The sequence below is a fragment of the Hydra viridissima genome, unplaced genomic scaffold (genome assembly GCF_058129835.1).
Source record: "Hydra viridissima isolate aposymbiotic clone 2 unplaced genomic scaffold, HvirCarnegie_v1 scaffold_8, whole genome shotgun sequence".
Classification (NCBI taxonomy): Eukaryota; Metazoa; Cnidaria; class Hydrozoa; order Anthoathecata; family Hydridae; genus Hydra; species Hydra viridissima.
In genome coordinates this window covers 15,142,965-15,157,864 of record NW_028324307.1, presented here as the reverse complement: position 1 = coordinate 15,157,864, position 14,900 = coordinate 15,142,965, and the positions used below count along the sequence as shown (strand labels likewise).

The following is a 14,900-nucleotide window of genomic DNA, read 5'->3' as shown; positions in this document are numbered from 1 at the left end:
TTTAAATGATCCAACATTTAATGGATTTGGCGAGAGAAAAAAAAACCGTTTTTTAACGTTGAGAAAGTTTTAGAGTTAGATTATCTGTAGTAATGGAGTGTTCACGTTGATGACGTATGACGATTAAAAAAATAAATCGATGTAAACAATCCACTAAAAAGTATTGTCGTTAATAAAGTTTAGATTTTTATTTGAAGAAAGCTTTTGCATTATATATACCGTTTAATATTAACCGGATGTTTATAGGTAACGGTACTTTATCTAACGGTATGGATTGTATGACAAGTATCTTATGTTACCGGTCTATTGCATTATCTCAAGGAAAATATGGTTTCCTCATTTTGAGTTTAGCTCAATATAAAGTCTTTGGTAAAAGATCATGGACAATCAAAGAAGCAATCAAAAAAATTTTGGTTCCTGATAAAAAGGAACCAAAAATTGTTTGCTCAATTGTTGGGGTATCGTGTGGGGTATCGTGTGGGGTATAGGAAAGAGAAGAGAAGTTTCCAACCTATTTTTCACATTTTAGAAGTTCCTTTTCCCTTTTCCACACTATAAAACTTAAATTCTTAACTTGTTCAGCTCAAATCAAAATGTAAAGAAAACTCCTCTAAACTCCAATCGAGGTTGCTGGGAACGAGAACAAGTAAATATTGCGCTTTATAATAAGTTTCTCCGTAAATTTTTTGGTTCTTCAGACAAAAAAGTTCAACCTTGAGCTGATGTTACAAAACACACAATATATATATTTACGCGAACTTTCTCGAGAACGTACTTCGCAAAAATAAAAAATAACAACCGTTAATTTTAAGTAAAACATTTCACGAAGTTCATAGTATAACAAAGACACAAGTTTTATAAAATTAAGCCGAAGTTACACGTTAAAGCATCGTAGCTTAACCTGTAAATGACGAACTACTGAAAGGGAAGCTCTCTGTTTTAGTCAGAAGAACACTATTTAAATTTTTTCTGTATGACATTTTGTACTTCTGATAAATTTTCTCCTAGACGGATAGGATGATACGGACATGTTAAAAAGTATGAAATATCTAAAGTCTTATTTATTCTATGGATTATTAGGTTTGAATTACGTATTAAAAAATTCATGTATAAAATCATTTAATACACAAATGAAACAATTTGACTCTTGTGAACCTTTATCGAAGTAACCAATGAGCTTGCAGGCTTAAAAAAACAACTTAATTAAAATTGCTTAATCTTGCGTCAAGTTGAAAAATTTCCAAAATACATTTAGTGACATTTTTTGATATTATGACGTAGTTAAATAAAATTTTTTTTTTAATGCATCACAATATTTAGTTATTAACTCCGATTAAACCTTATAGATGATTGTAATATTTTGAATTGATATTTGTTTGAATACTTTTTTTGACATCTACTAACCTTGATAAAATCCTGCTCAGTAATATTTTGGCTTTTTTAAAAGATTTATGTATTTATGAGATATAAAGATTTATGATTATGGTATTCTTCCCAACAATATGGTAATATTTAATAAGGTAATATTTTGACCTTTATTCCTTTTATGGTATTCTTCTTATTCCTTTTATGGTATTCTTTAACTAGGTTCTTAACGTCCCGATTTTATAGAGGGAGTGCAATACAAATGTTAACTTAAATATAGGTTTATAGGGTGCACTCTTACGTAACACCGGACTGTCTGAGAACCCTAAATTTAAGTAGTTAAATTTGTTTCAATTTATCCCTCTGTTTATTCAATTTATTCAATTTATCCCTCTGTTTCTATTGACTTTTAAACACCATTCCACTCACTAACATATAAACACTATTCCACTCACTAACATATAAACACTATTCCACTCACTAACATATAAACACTATTCCACTCACTAACATATAAACACTATTCCACTCACAAACCATGACCCAAAATCAAGAGTTAGAAAAAAATAATCATTTATTCAGAATACTGGAAAAAACACGGTACACGTGTTAGGAAAAACATGTTCCCATAATCGAAAAGTTCAAATCACATTTAGATTTAAAAGCTGAAATAAATAATTTGATAAATTTAATGCAAAGACTGATCGCTAATGAACTTAAATGGAAAGTTTTGCCGTTGAAAACCGTTGATATCAAACTTTTTCATTAAAAGGATGATCAACCATCTAACATTTAAATTGTCAAGTGGTCTGATGAAGAGTATTCGGAAAAATAATACCCACAGATAAATGTGCAAAAATTCTGAATACAATAGACTTTTTTTTAGTCAAATAATTACCTTGAAAATCAATCTATCCTACAAGGAATCAATGCCTCTCTCCTAAGACAGTCTATTCTGAAAGGTGAGAAATCCGTCAATCTCCTGTTTCAATTTGGGAACATGATAAAGCTCTTAATTTTCTTAAATTCTTAATGATGTTCTGGATAAATGATAATCTATAGAAGCGATATCTGAAGAATATGAAAGGTGAGACAAAACTTCCATTTCAGTTCTCTACAATCTTTCATAGACATATTGGAGCTGAGCACAGTAAATCTCGACGGCAATTGTTTGTCCACTTCTCATCACATTATGATGGACCACTCCAAATCTGGCCCACCAAACACACAAAAGAAGCTCGCGTGAAAGAATCTTCCTTGTGTCGCAAAAGCAGTGAGGTGCAAGTAGTGGCTCGCTGATTTCTCTCCAATATTTATGCGGAATCCATCTCTCCAGCTTTCCCATTATTTCCATTGCAAGTGAATTTGGGGAACCCCAGCAGCGAATTTCGCAAACCAATGATGGATATTCTTAGGAAGCCATCAGTTTTTACTTGCTTGGTCTTTTCTTTATCCTTTTTTGACTAAATATGATAAATTGCGTTCTTTTGACTTATAAAGAATTGCGGAAAATTCTAGAAATTAAATTGCCATTGATGTATTAAAAAAAAATTAAAAAATGTTCTTGAATAACATATTAGTGATTTTGTCTGTACGTAGCATCATTTGAAATCGGACCAAATTTTGGTAGCCGATTTTTCTAATACTTTTTGACAGACCTAATGAAATAATCATCAGCGTTTAATTCGTTATTGATCTTGCGGGACAAGCCTTCGAAAATTTCAGCAAGAAGTAGATAAATCACGTCATTTTGAAGCACTTTCGAGAATTTCGATTAATTTAATGTACTAAAAGTTTCTGTTAAGCACACCTAAATATATTTTTCCGAAAAATTTCTTTATCTGTAGTTTATCGATAAATAAATGACGTGTGAAAAGCTTTTCAGTAAAATCAATAATTGAAAAATCTATAATCTAAATTAGGCTCGAATTTTGTTCGGCAAACTTTTCAATAATCACATTCTACAGAATAAATATATCCGTTACTCGATAAAGCCATTCTTTCCAATCGTAAAACTAGTTACAAGAATTCAAAGTCTTATAAATTGTGAATAAATAAATTGTTATAGTTAATTTATGATAGAAAGAGTATAATTTATGATAATTCCATTAGATTTCGGCTAAATAACAAAAATTGCGCACTATGCTTTAATAAACAGTTTTAATTAGTAACAGTTTTTATTTAAAGTCAAACGCAAAAAAATAGAACACTTCTTAAATACCTCTGAGATTTATAAAATTCCGTCGTTTTAAAGAAATCAAGGTTTTTGTTTTTGTACTTCTTAATTGTAGATGTTATTTGGGTAATTTGCTGTTATTTCGTCATAGGAAGTTCCCGGCTACCGTGACGTGAATACTGGTTTAACAGAGCATCGATTTAAAAAATTTTTCACGGAGTTCTGAAAATACAGAATTGGTTTTACTTACTGTTTATTTGTTTTTTACAGGCCTGTTGACATATGTCTAAATCAAAAAAACTTTATAGACCTGTTAATACAGGTCAAGATAAACTCCACAAAAATACAAAGAGTTGCAGTATAAACGGCTCTCAGTTCAGGCTTTTTAAGTTCAGTTTTTTTGCGATTCCAATATGAACGAATCTGCGCAAAGTTTTAACTGAGTATGTTTTATTACTTGATTCGATTTTTACGAGCGCGCAATTTACTAATTAATTTTACTACCGTATATACTCGCGTATAAGTCGAAAAAATTTTGGACGAAATATTTACTCTAAAACAGCAATTCGACTTATATGCGGAAAGGAAAAAAAACAAAATTTATTCCTAGAAATTTTTTTTTTGTATTTCTTATTTTTTGATTAAAAAATGTTTCGTTTAATATTGATTTTGTATTGATTTTGGATCGACTTATATGCGAGTATATACGGTAATTAATTTTTTTAGTTAAAGTAATCTTTAATCTTTGAAAACCAATTAATCACTGTGCGCTTTTAAAAAGAAAAATTTGAGAAGCTTTACGAAGTTTTTGGAGAAGTTAGCTGTTTTTTTTTCTGTGAGAATGGAACGTTATTTAAAAGTAATTATGTTCACTAGGGATGGCACTTTTACTTATTTTGATGTAAAAAAAAAATTACTTTACATAACTTAGATTAGATTATGAAATATATTTACATTTTAAAGTAATTCATTTTTTAAAAAATAACATTATATTACGTGTAAAATGACTTACACAAAGTTAATTTTAAAAATGCGTAACTTATTAAAAACTTATTAAAAATGTAGTTTACATAAAAGAGTTATTTACTTTTTGTAAATTACTTTTAAAAGTAAGCCGTGTGAAAGTAATTTACTTTAAAAAGTAATTTAGATTTATACTTATGCAAACAGTTTGTATCGAAATGTAATTTACTTTTTACATGTAAAAGTAAATTATTTTTGAAAGTGATCTTACGTAAATATAAGATTTTAAAAGTCATATTTACTTTAAAAAGTAAGAGAATACAGCATCGTAATATGAAATTACTTTTATGCGTAAAAGTAACAAAAATTAATATAAGCAACTTACACAAAAACTATTTAAAAAAAAAACTAGTTACCATTACAAGTAAATGTAAATTTTTATCATTGAAATACTATACTTTACTTAGTAAGTAAGTAAAAAGTAAGTTATTTTATTTACTTTTATCAAGTAACAAAGTCATTTTATGTTGTTTTAACATACTGATTGGTAAGAAAAACAGCGTATTAAGGAGAATTGCCTGCTTCTGGGTACTTCTGGGTTATAATGTTAGGAATTATTCTGCGTGTATGCGGACCCTTTTTGTGGAGGGGTTTTGTAAATTGGGGGCAAGTTTAATAAACATGGTGGGTTGCTTCCTATCCATGCCAATCCTTGACTACGTCACTTTTCCGAAAGAGCGCACTTTTTCGAAAACTTCCTTTATATTGCGCTTTTTGATTAAACATTATTTTTTATGGTGATATAACGCATCAGTGTTAATAATCCCTTCCGGCGGCAAAGTAAGATTATGCCGAAACACGAACTCTTTTTGGAGGTGCAAAGAATTGCCGTCCGCCTCCCAAAATATTTTTGCGGGCAGAATGTTTTTGCCTCTGCTTACAGTAGCTTTCGCCTTCCGATTGGCGGCCACTGCTGGAAATTTTTTTTAGAGGCTGGCGCCAACCAAAAGGTGAAAACCGCTGGCGTTTGCCGTCAGAAGTTATTTTGTATGCAAAAAGATGAAAACGTTGCCTTCAGTGGTTTCCACTTCTTAACTTGCGTCGGCCGCTAAAGGGAAGGGGGTGGGTGGGGGTGGGCGCAAATTTTCGCTTCCTGTCGCCAGAAAAAATGGAAGAAAGTTAAACGTTTGTTTTTACATTATTAAGCAATTTAAAGATTAATTAGTGCAAAATACATTTTTTCAAAAAGTATATTTTTATGCGGAGAGAGAAAACCTCATAATGACAGTAAGCAATTCTGTCGCAAAAAATATATTCTATTTAGGAAATAAAATATTCCGTCTTTATGAAAACTTTAGTTATTGAAAAAATTCAATTAAAGCCGTTAATCGACTCTAACGTCCCTAAACATATTTTATAATTCGTTTAACGTATTATCAAATATTTTTAGTGTGGGACATGGACCTTTCAAAAAGTTTTGCAAAAATTATAAATCAAGTATAATTTATTTGATTAAAAACGATTTCCGTCAGGGACATCGGAGGCCGATAGACTTTCTAGTAAAGGCTTATGCACCCAAATAATTTTCATTTTGGTCATCGTGGTTGTTGTTATCTACCACACTGAATAACAACAACCACTTTAACGCTATTAACAAGAACCACGCTGAATATTATTAATTCGAAATTTAGAAAATGATTGTAAAATGCAGACCAATTTAGTCTAACTGTATGAAAAGTCTGAATCAAAAACAAAAAACTAGTCAGTGTTTTAAAACAAATTACAACTAAAATTTTGACACTTTTAAAGCAAATTAAAAGCCAAATAAGATTTGATTGCTTTTGTTTAAGAATATAATAAAATGTACAATTATACAAACGAAATCAATCGCTGAAGCAAGAAAAAGGCAGCAATTAACCATATCACTAAGTCCCATTTGAAACGTATTTTATAAACCCGTAGTATTATAGCCAAATAAATCTTCAAAAAATATCCCTTATTATTAGGTACAACTTAAAAAAAAATGCTCCTTATAATAAAAAAACAACCCCATAAATCGCTGGGGAGTGGGAGAGCCTAGCCACGGCCCTGTTTGCAAATGCTAAAATGTTTAGGAACTACATAAATAATATATTAAAAGAAAATAATAATAACTGATAGTTAAAACAAATGCTATAATGTGTTAAAGTAATCGCACAATTTTTCTGGTTTGTCAAATCGCCGAACCCCGCATTGGCATTTTTAAAAGACATATTTCATAATAAAATGTATAAAATTTCTTCCAGATCATCATAATATAAAAATATAAAATACAAATTACATAAGTGAAATATGAAAATTATGAAAAATATAAAATACAAACTATATAAGCGAATTACTTCCATTCTGAGTTACATTAAATATCAAATTTTGAAGTAAGTTTAATCATATCTTCTCTTTAAGGAGCATTGAGTAACGTAAGTTTCTTGAGCTCATGTTACATCTTTCTTTTCGATGAATAAAGTTAGCAACACTGAATGAGGAGATTCTGGCCCTACGGAACTAGCAGGCGAAGTACAAACCACTCTTGCTTTAGAGGCTAACATTGGAATATCTTTTTCATATTTGTACCAAAATTCATCAAATTTCCAATTTTTTTGCTTTAAAGCGTAATTGAAAAAAGACAACTCTTCTTTAATATTTCGTTTTGATTGTGTTTTTTCTATGCATAGATTGACACCGCACAATGTTGCAAGTTTAGCGAATCCATTTTTGTGGTTCACAGACTGTTCAGGTGAATCTTGAAGTTCGAATCGAACATCTGAATCTGTCTCTTCTAAAAATGAAAATGAGTAATAATATTTGTCAATATGCAAATCTTTTTACAAAAGTACTTTAAACAATTATTTACATAAGTTTAAATATATTTAAATTTAAAAACAAATAATATTTTATAACTAACCACTTCTCGGCTGATTTTGGTCATTTTGCAAACAAGTGTTTACAAACGTTGACCTTCGAGGATATTGTCGGAGCATTGTATTCGAAAATGTTTTCAACAGTTTACTTTCTGCTTCCTGATATTCTTTTTCTGTAAGACACTCGTTAGTTCCCGGATCAAAGAAACATGCCAGTAAAGTTTGTAACTTTTGTTTTGGAGATATCTTTTCAATAAAGTATACCTTCATAAACTTGAGAAGACTGCTTCGTAACATGTTTTCTTTCTCGACCAAAGAAGACGATTGCGATAGAAAACATTTAGCTGAAGATTCATTTTCAAGAAAGTTCATTAACGTATTTTGGACAAATTTGGCCGACGAAAGTGTTGGAAAATTTCTAGTAGAGAGAAGTTTAGTTGCTTCAAAGAATGGCGCAAGATTATAGTGTAAAATTTCTAGGAACTTCCAATCTTCTGATAACAGATTTAGTTTCTTGAGTTTACTAACTTGTTTTTCTGTTAACCCATTGATAGTACCAGGATCTATAGTAATTTTATTATAAACATTTTTAGCTTTAATTATCTTACTAATCATTAAAAAAGTTGAGTTCCAACGTACATGAAAATCTGACGATAAGTTATTTATTTTTAGCCCCTCTTTCTTAACCTCATCAAAAATAAATGATTGCAATATTGAAGACCTTTTAACAAGAGCTAAAGTTTTTCTTAACCTAAATAAAATGATGGATGAAAAGTTAAATAACTGATTAACAGTTTCATCTGTAGATGCTTCTTCCTCCTCGCTACTTTTATCATCATCCGAGCTCACGTTTTCCGTTTCAAAAGTACACGCATTTTCTACTTGATTGTTTATATCGTACATTTCAAGCTGTTCGTCCGACGATATATTTTGATTAGACTCGATATCGCTTTCATTGTAGTTATTGTAATAAATAAGATCCTCTTCGATATCTGATGTGCCATCTAACAAGCTCTGTGATGGTGTGGCCCACAACTTTATTCCATGATTTAAAACAAGATTTAAGTTATGACAAACGCATGAAAGCCGTAAAGCTATAGATCCCATCGCCTTTTTAATGTCTTCAGCATTGTCTGTTGTTATTGAAATAACTTTAGTATCAATTTCAAGTTTAGTAATTTCTTTTTCCACGAATGCTGTAAGTCTACTACTTAATTGTCTTCCGTAAAATCTACGAAAGCAAGCTATATTTGATTTGTATTTAAATTTCTTTGTTAAATAATGCGCTGTTATGCAAAGCCAATAGGATCCAACCCTATTTTTCCACAAATCGGCTGCTAGAGCAATATGGGTAACTGACTTAAGTTTAGCTCTAAGATTGTTCTTGCATTGATAGTATTGCTTTCTCAATCGCTTTGCTATTGTCTTTCGATGGGGCGGTTTGTAAAGTGGGGCAAGAATGTTTAGAAGGCGTTGCATACCAGGTTTATGAAAATCGTTAAAAGGACGGCCATCTTGAATAATGCAGTTTATTACGGCTTCATCTATTTCATCTTTGTTCTGCATCCCAACTAATTTATCTTGAACGAGTAATTTTTTTTGAGAATCGTAAAGGTACTCAGATTTTTTATGAACATGGAAAATATGTTTTCGCAGATTTGGTTCAGGCCCACACATAAGGTTTCCATTCTCCGGGCACATCAAACAAACATACTTATTTGTGTTGGCAACAAATGAAAATAGGGTCTTAATAGGCAATGCTTTTATTTTACGGACTGATTTTATAACTTGATCATCGTCGGTATCAGAGTTCGAACCTACAGCACAAGCAATAGTTTATAAGAATATATTTCAAGTATCAACGCAAATTAAAGACTGATACAAATACATAACTGTACAGCAAGTAATTATTCTGGGTCATTTAATTTCTTTGACCTTTCTGTTTTCATTCACAAGTTCATCTTAATATTTAAATAAAATTTACAAACATACCTGAATATGTAATATTGTCACCAGATAGACGTCTTGCTTCAACAGTTGGCGTGTTTGTTTCAGATAAAGACAAACATTTCTGGCGATGTATGTTGATAAAGTCTTGTGTTCCAAATAAAGGTCTTTTAGATAATTTTCTTTTTTTTTCTTTTTTTCCAGTCATTGTTGTCAAAAAAATTAAACAAAATTAATATGGTGCTTGCCTTGTTCACGAGAAGTCTCAGATTCATATCGTAAATAAAGACCCTGATAGTAATTTAATTAGTTTCCTCAATCATTTTTATGTCTTTGAAGTCCCATACAGAATAGTTGGATTTATGGAACATAAGGTAATTAAACGATCGAAAACGAGTTTGTAACATAATTAAAGAAAAAGTAGAACATGTGAAACAATTTTGATATTTGAAGTTCGCCTAAGGAATGATTTGAGAATAGTAACTTGAATCAGTTATGTAAAGTAATTTCAATTAAAATTGCTATAACTGTCGTAATTAAAAATTGATTTACCCACAAACGATTACAATTAGGAAAACGTCATGATCACACTGAATTAAGAACAAGTTATCTAAACTTAAAAAAATCTCCTCACAAAAGTTTCGTCTCATTTTGGTAGTGGTTTGAACAGAAATTTTGGCCGAAACCGAATAAGTAAAAAGTTGTCAAAGCAGATGTTTTTCGCTCACTAAATTGGTTGTCAAAAAATTATTTTTTTCTACGCGCCAACAAAACATGATATATATATATATATATATATATATATATATATATATATATATATATATATATATATATATATATATATATATATACCTTTACGTAAAAAGTCTTCAACTTTATAATCGTAATTCCGTTTTGGAAAGAGCACGAACGTTCAACGGCGTTACAGATTTAACAATTTCAATATCTTTTTAACTGTGAATATGATAAAAATGTTGAAGCGGTTTTTAATGACGATATTTGAGGGATATTTTTGGAAAAATATCCGGTATAAATGAACAAGAAAATTTGTAAAAGGAGATTTTTTGGAGAGATAACTATTATAATTTTGTCGATATGATAATAGTTATCTCTCCAAAAAATTTATTTATGTGGCGAGAAAGCTAAAATGCTGGCCAGTTTTAATGGCCTTATTATAATCTGTTTTTATATGCCCTTACTATATTTAGTGTCCCTCCTTAAATTTTAAAAAATAAAAACATTTATACATAAAACCTTAAAAAAAACTACTTATAAATTTGCCTTTCAAAGAATCTCTTCTTCCTAAACGGGTGTCTCCCAGGGTAAATGCGTTTTCTCCTTACTACTATGTTTAGGCTATTTCTAAATTGGTTTAAGAAAGAAACCCGAGAACCCCACCCAAATATCTTCCCGACAAAAAAATCCCCTGGAAAAAATCCCCCCTCTCCCAAAAATAAAAGTAAAAGAAAAAAAAAATCAAACTTTTGTTTAAATTAAAAGATTGCCTCCCCCAAGTCCTAACCGTCAGTTGTTGTGTGTACTATTTCGTGCACGTTCTCCCTAACAATCAGTCGATGTATATGTACACTCCGCTGCACAAACTCCAAAAAAGTTTGTCGATAAAACAAAAATAAAAAAGCAACAAATAAATTTAAAAATTTACACATTAAAAGCGGTCTCAGGAAAAAAGCTGATACAAAGATAAAATGACAGTAAAGCGTATCTAAGTATATAAAAAAAAACTATTTAAGCATTTTTCCTGGGAGGCAATTTTTAGGAGGATATTTTTCTTGATACCGTCTGAATTCCATACGTTCCGTCATTGAAAATTTTCAAAAAGATAACTGTTCCAGCTTAAGACTAGTAAAATATTTCCATGTTGGCCAGGAATTGAACTTTTTTTTTAACCAGGGTCTAACAATGGTTTCAAAGCAAATGCGAAATTGTTCCGGCGCTAGGAATGGTTTTAATTGCCAATATAATCATGGATCGGAGTCGGTTATTGATATTTTAAAGGTGCACAGGGAAAATAAAAGTCTAAATCCGTTCAGACCAGTTGTTGCCCCAAATTAAATTAACTATGCTTTACTGCAAGTTTTGTTTCACTGCATTTTACTCTCTCATACAATATCCTTTCAGAGAAAAATGTTGACCAAAAGTAAATTTACTTACTTTTTAAGTATAGATTACTTTTAATTGTAACTAAAAGTTGTTTAAAATGTAAACTTAAGTAATCAAAAGTAATTTTATGTAATTTACTTTTAATAGCCATTTCATTTTAGTTATAAAATAACACACGTCTACTTAAGAAAACTAATTATATAAGTAAATTTTATTTACATTTGATTGCATGTAACTTTTTTATAATGTATTTTAAAATGCTTTTTTTTTTTACAATTACTGTAATATAATTTTTTTAAAAATAAATTCTTTTTAAATGTAAAAGTAAGTTACATTTCGAGGTAAAATTATATTATGTAATGCAGTTTTAAAAAAGTAATTAACTTTAAAATGTAAAAGTAAACTACTTTTCCATGTAACTCAATTTTACATGTAAATGTAAATTACTTTTTTATATAATCTACTTACATATAACTTACATTTGAAAGTAAATTCACCTTTCTTTACAAAATAAAAATTGTCTTAGAAAAGTAAATTACTTTTAAAAGTAAATTTAAGTTTTTTTTGAACGCTTACAATTATATACGCAATTTACTTTTTCATAAAGGCTTACTTACTTGAGTAAGTAAAAAAAAAAGGAAGTAAAAGTGCCATCCCTAAAGTTCACGTTTGCAGCTACATCTCCTTCAATTTATCATTTTCCCAGCTAATTTTGTAATCTGAAATAAATTAATCCTTCATCATTTACTTCTATAACAAAAAGAAATCACAGAAAAGATTTTTGCAAATTTGAAAAAAAAAAAAAAAAACTTTCGTATTTACAGAGACGCAAAATTACAAGTTTTATGTAAAATTCTTCTATTTTAACAGCCCTACAATTTTTACTCGGGTTTGTTCTGCGTTAGTAGGTCTGGCACTAGGTAGTTGGAGGTCCTGGGTTGAAAGCAAAAATAATTTGTAGATCTTTATTTCAGAAAGTTTTATTCAACATTTGAGTACCCTGATCCTAACAGAATTCTTACAAATACTTCAACTCAATGAGAAATGAATAAACATATTTTTAAAAAACATGCTAATAAACCTGTTGTTAAACCTATGTCGTTGGGAAAAAATTGCGAAAAACACAAAATGATTACTAGAGATTGCAAATCATGTCAAGCAAAGCACCTACAAAACCTGTGATGCAATGGCATCGAAAAAAAAATTTGATGCATCAAGAAATACAGAACCCCCCCCCCCCCCCAAAAAAAAAAAAAGAAGATCGAGGTGATAAGGAGCACTGAAAAATGTTTTACGCCCCCTGACCAATACAAAAATAATGGACAAAATTGTGCCCCCTGACCAATACAAAATGGAAAGCAAACGGAAAAAAAAAAAACGAACAAAAAAAGGTTTTAACACAGATCACCAAAGAGACTATGAACAGTGGCTCTGACATGATAACATCGGGATCTGGCATGATAACATCTGAACCTGGCATGATAATATTCTGTTATTTATTTGTAATGAATTATTTTGTAAGCATTTTTTTATACTTATACTTTTGTTGACTCAAAAAAACTTACATTCATTGATTAATATCGATCTCATTAAATTAAAAAAAAAAAAAATCCATATAGTGGCCCTGGGCCATGGCAAATTCAATTTAAAAGTCAATAACTGAAACTTATTGATTGATTTTTTACTGTCTTTGACTATGTGATCATAAAATCAATGTTTGTGGTCAATGCAGTCATTTCTTGACAATATTTAGATGTAAGCGATTAAAGTTTAACACTTTGAATCCAAGGAAAAAAATTGTGTTACATAGTGTTATTTAAGAGTTATTAAAATTGTGTTACACAGTGTTATTTAAGAGTTATTAAAATTGTGTTACACAGTGTTATTTAAGAGTTATTAAAATTGTGTTACACAGTGTTATTTAAGAGTTATTAAAATTGTGTTACACAGTGTTATTTAAGAGTTATTAAATGGAACTTTTTTTTTTTTTTTTAAGGTATTTGATGATGGGTTTGTTCACGTTGTTTTTGACCACAAAATGGAAGGTAAGGGAAATTCAGTCAAATTGCAAATAGAGATATATGATATATAATATATATGATATATAATATATGATAGAAATACAATATAGTAGATTTATAATATAATAGAGATATAATATATTTATAGTGTAATAGAGATATAAAAAGTTGGGAAATTTTAGTTACAATTTTAGAATATTAGCAGGCTTAAATAAGTATATCACTTAAAAAAATATTCCAATTAAGCTGTTGATTGATAATAAATTGCATCAATGCTGGATTACCAGTGTTTAAAAGTTATGATGTCTAACCCATGAGCTTTAATATGCTTCCCATTGGCTTGGCAGACAGTTGATCCCATGGGAAAACAATTTACGGTTCTTGGATGCAATCTACGCTTTGACATCGGTTTTTAAGTCATTCTAATTGTGGTATATTTTGTTTGTTTGCCAGTTTTTTAACGATTAGCATGGTTGTCTGTAGGAGCTTCGATTGGTCGATTTTGGGGATGATGGAGCAGCTTCCATCCTTTATTAACATTTGATGCGACGGTACAACGTTCAATATGAGGACGGGAACTATCGTGGTATTAGACAGGTTTATTTTTCGTGGTCTTTTTTTGCCTCAATTTACGCGTTAAAGCGCTCAAGCTAAGCGAGATATCAATGTTGATCTGCCACTTGTCATTTTTGTAATTCGACACTGTCCTCGTTGTCATTCCACTAATAACAAATGCCGTTTGAGATGCCACGTGGATGATTCCTCTTCTGTCCCACTATACACACTTTTCTTACACTCATACACTACACACTCTTCTTACAGGTGAAAATCTTTTGGTTTTTCTTTTGGAGAAACACCCGGTGAAAACGCAAAACTTCTTCCTTTTCACGTTTTTTTAAGAGCAGCTATGATTCATCACTTACGATGAGATTCTTCAGAAATGAAGCTTGCACATTTTGTTGCAACAAATTGGTAAAAATGTGGAGACGTTCGGCTTTGCTATTGTTAAAGAGTTTGTGAGAAACCATCCAGCAAGTTTCCACACCTTTTATAGCTTTTTGAGACGACAAACAATCGTGGATTGGTTGACATTGAAGTCGTGGATATTAGTGTTGTAAGGGTTTCGTTCTCTTCAACGACCTCAAAAAGGGCCGTCGAAATATGATGGTCGCCTTCTTCCTTCTTTATTTACATGGTTTGTGTCATCCGTTTTGAATCTCTTGAACCATCATTCAACTTGGCTTACACTGATTGTTCCCTCACCAAAAAATTTGTTGAGATTGAGAAAGGAATCCGCCACCTTTCAACCTTTCTCCGCCTTTCAACTTTTCGCCTCTTTTCCAACTTCTCAAAGTAGTAGCGAGCATAAGTATGATTTTTCAACACGGATTTTTATTAACTGAAGGA

General features: G+C 30.5%; 1 protein-coding gene and 1 pseudogene across 1 annotated transcript; both read right to left on the bottom strand.

Annotated features, from left to right (window-relative positions):
• Positions 1-6,928: 6,928 nt before the first annotated feature.
• Positions 6,929-8,088, bottom strand: LOC149885295 (uncharacterized; annotated as a pseudogene).
• Positions 8,089-8,125: 37 nt separating this feature from the next.
• Positions 8,126-9,556, bottom strand: LOC149885294 (uncharacterized). Its single transcript, XM_090094663.1, has 3 exons — positions 9,394-9,556; positions 8,194-9,218; positions 8,126-8,152 (listed from the first exon to the last, which is right to left on the bottom strand). The coding sequence occupies exons 1-3, from the start codon at positions 9,554-9,556 to the stop codon at positions 8,126-8,128; spliced, it is 1,215 nt and encodes a 404-aa protein (XP_089950789.1).
• Positions 9,557-14,900: the final 5,344 nt, after the last annotated feature.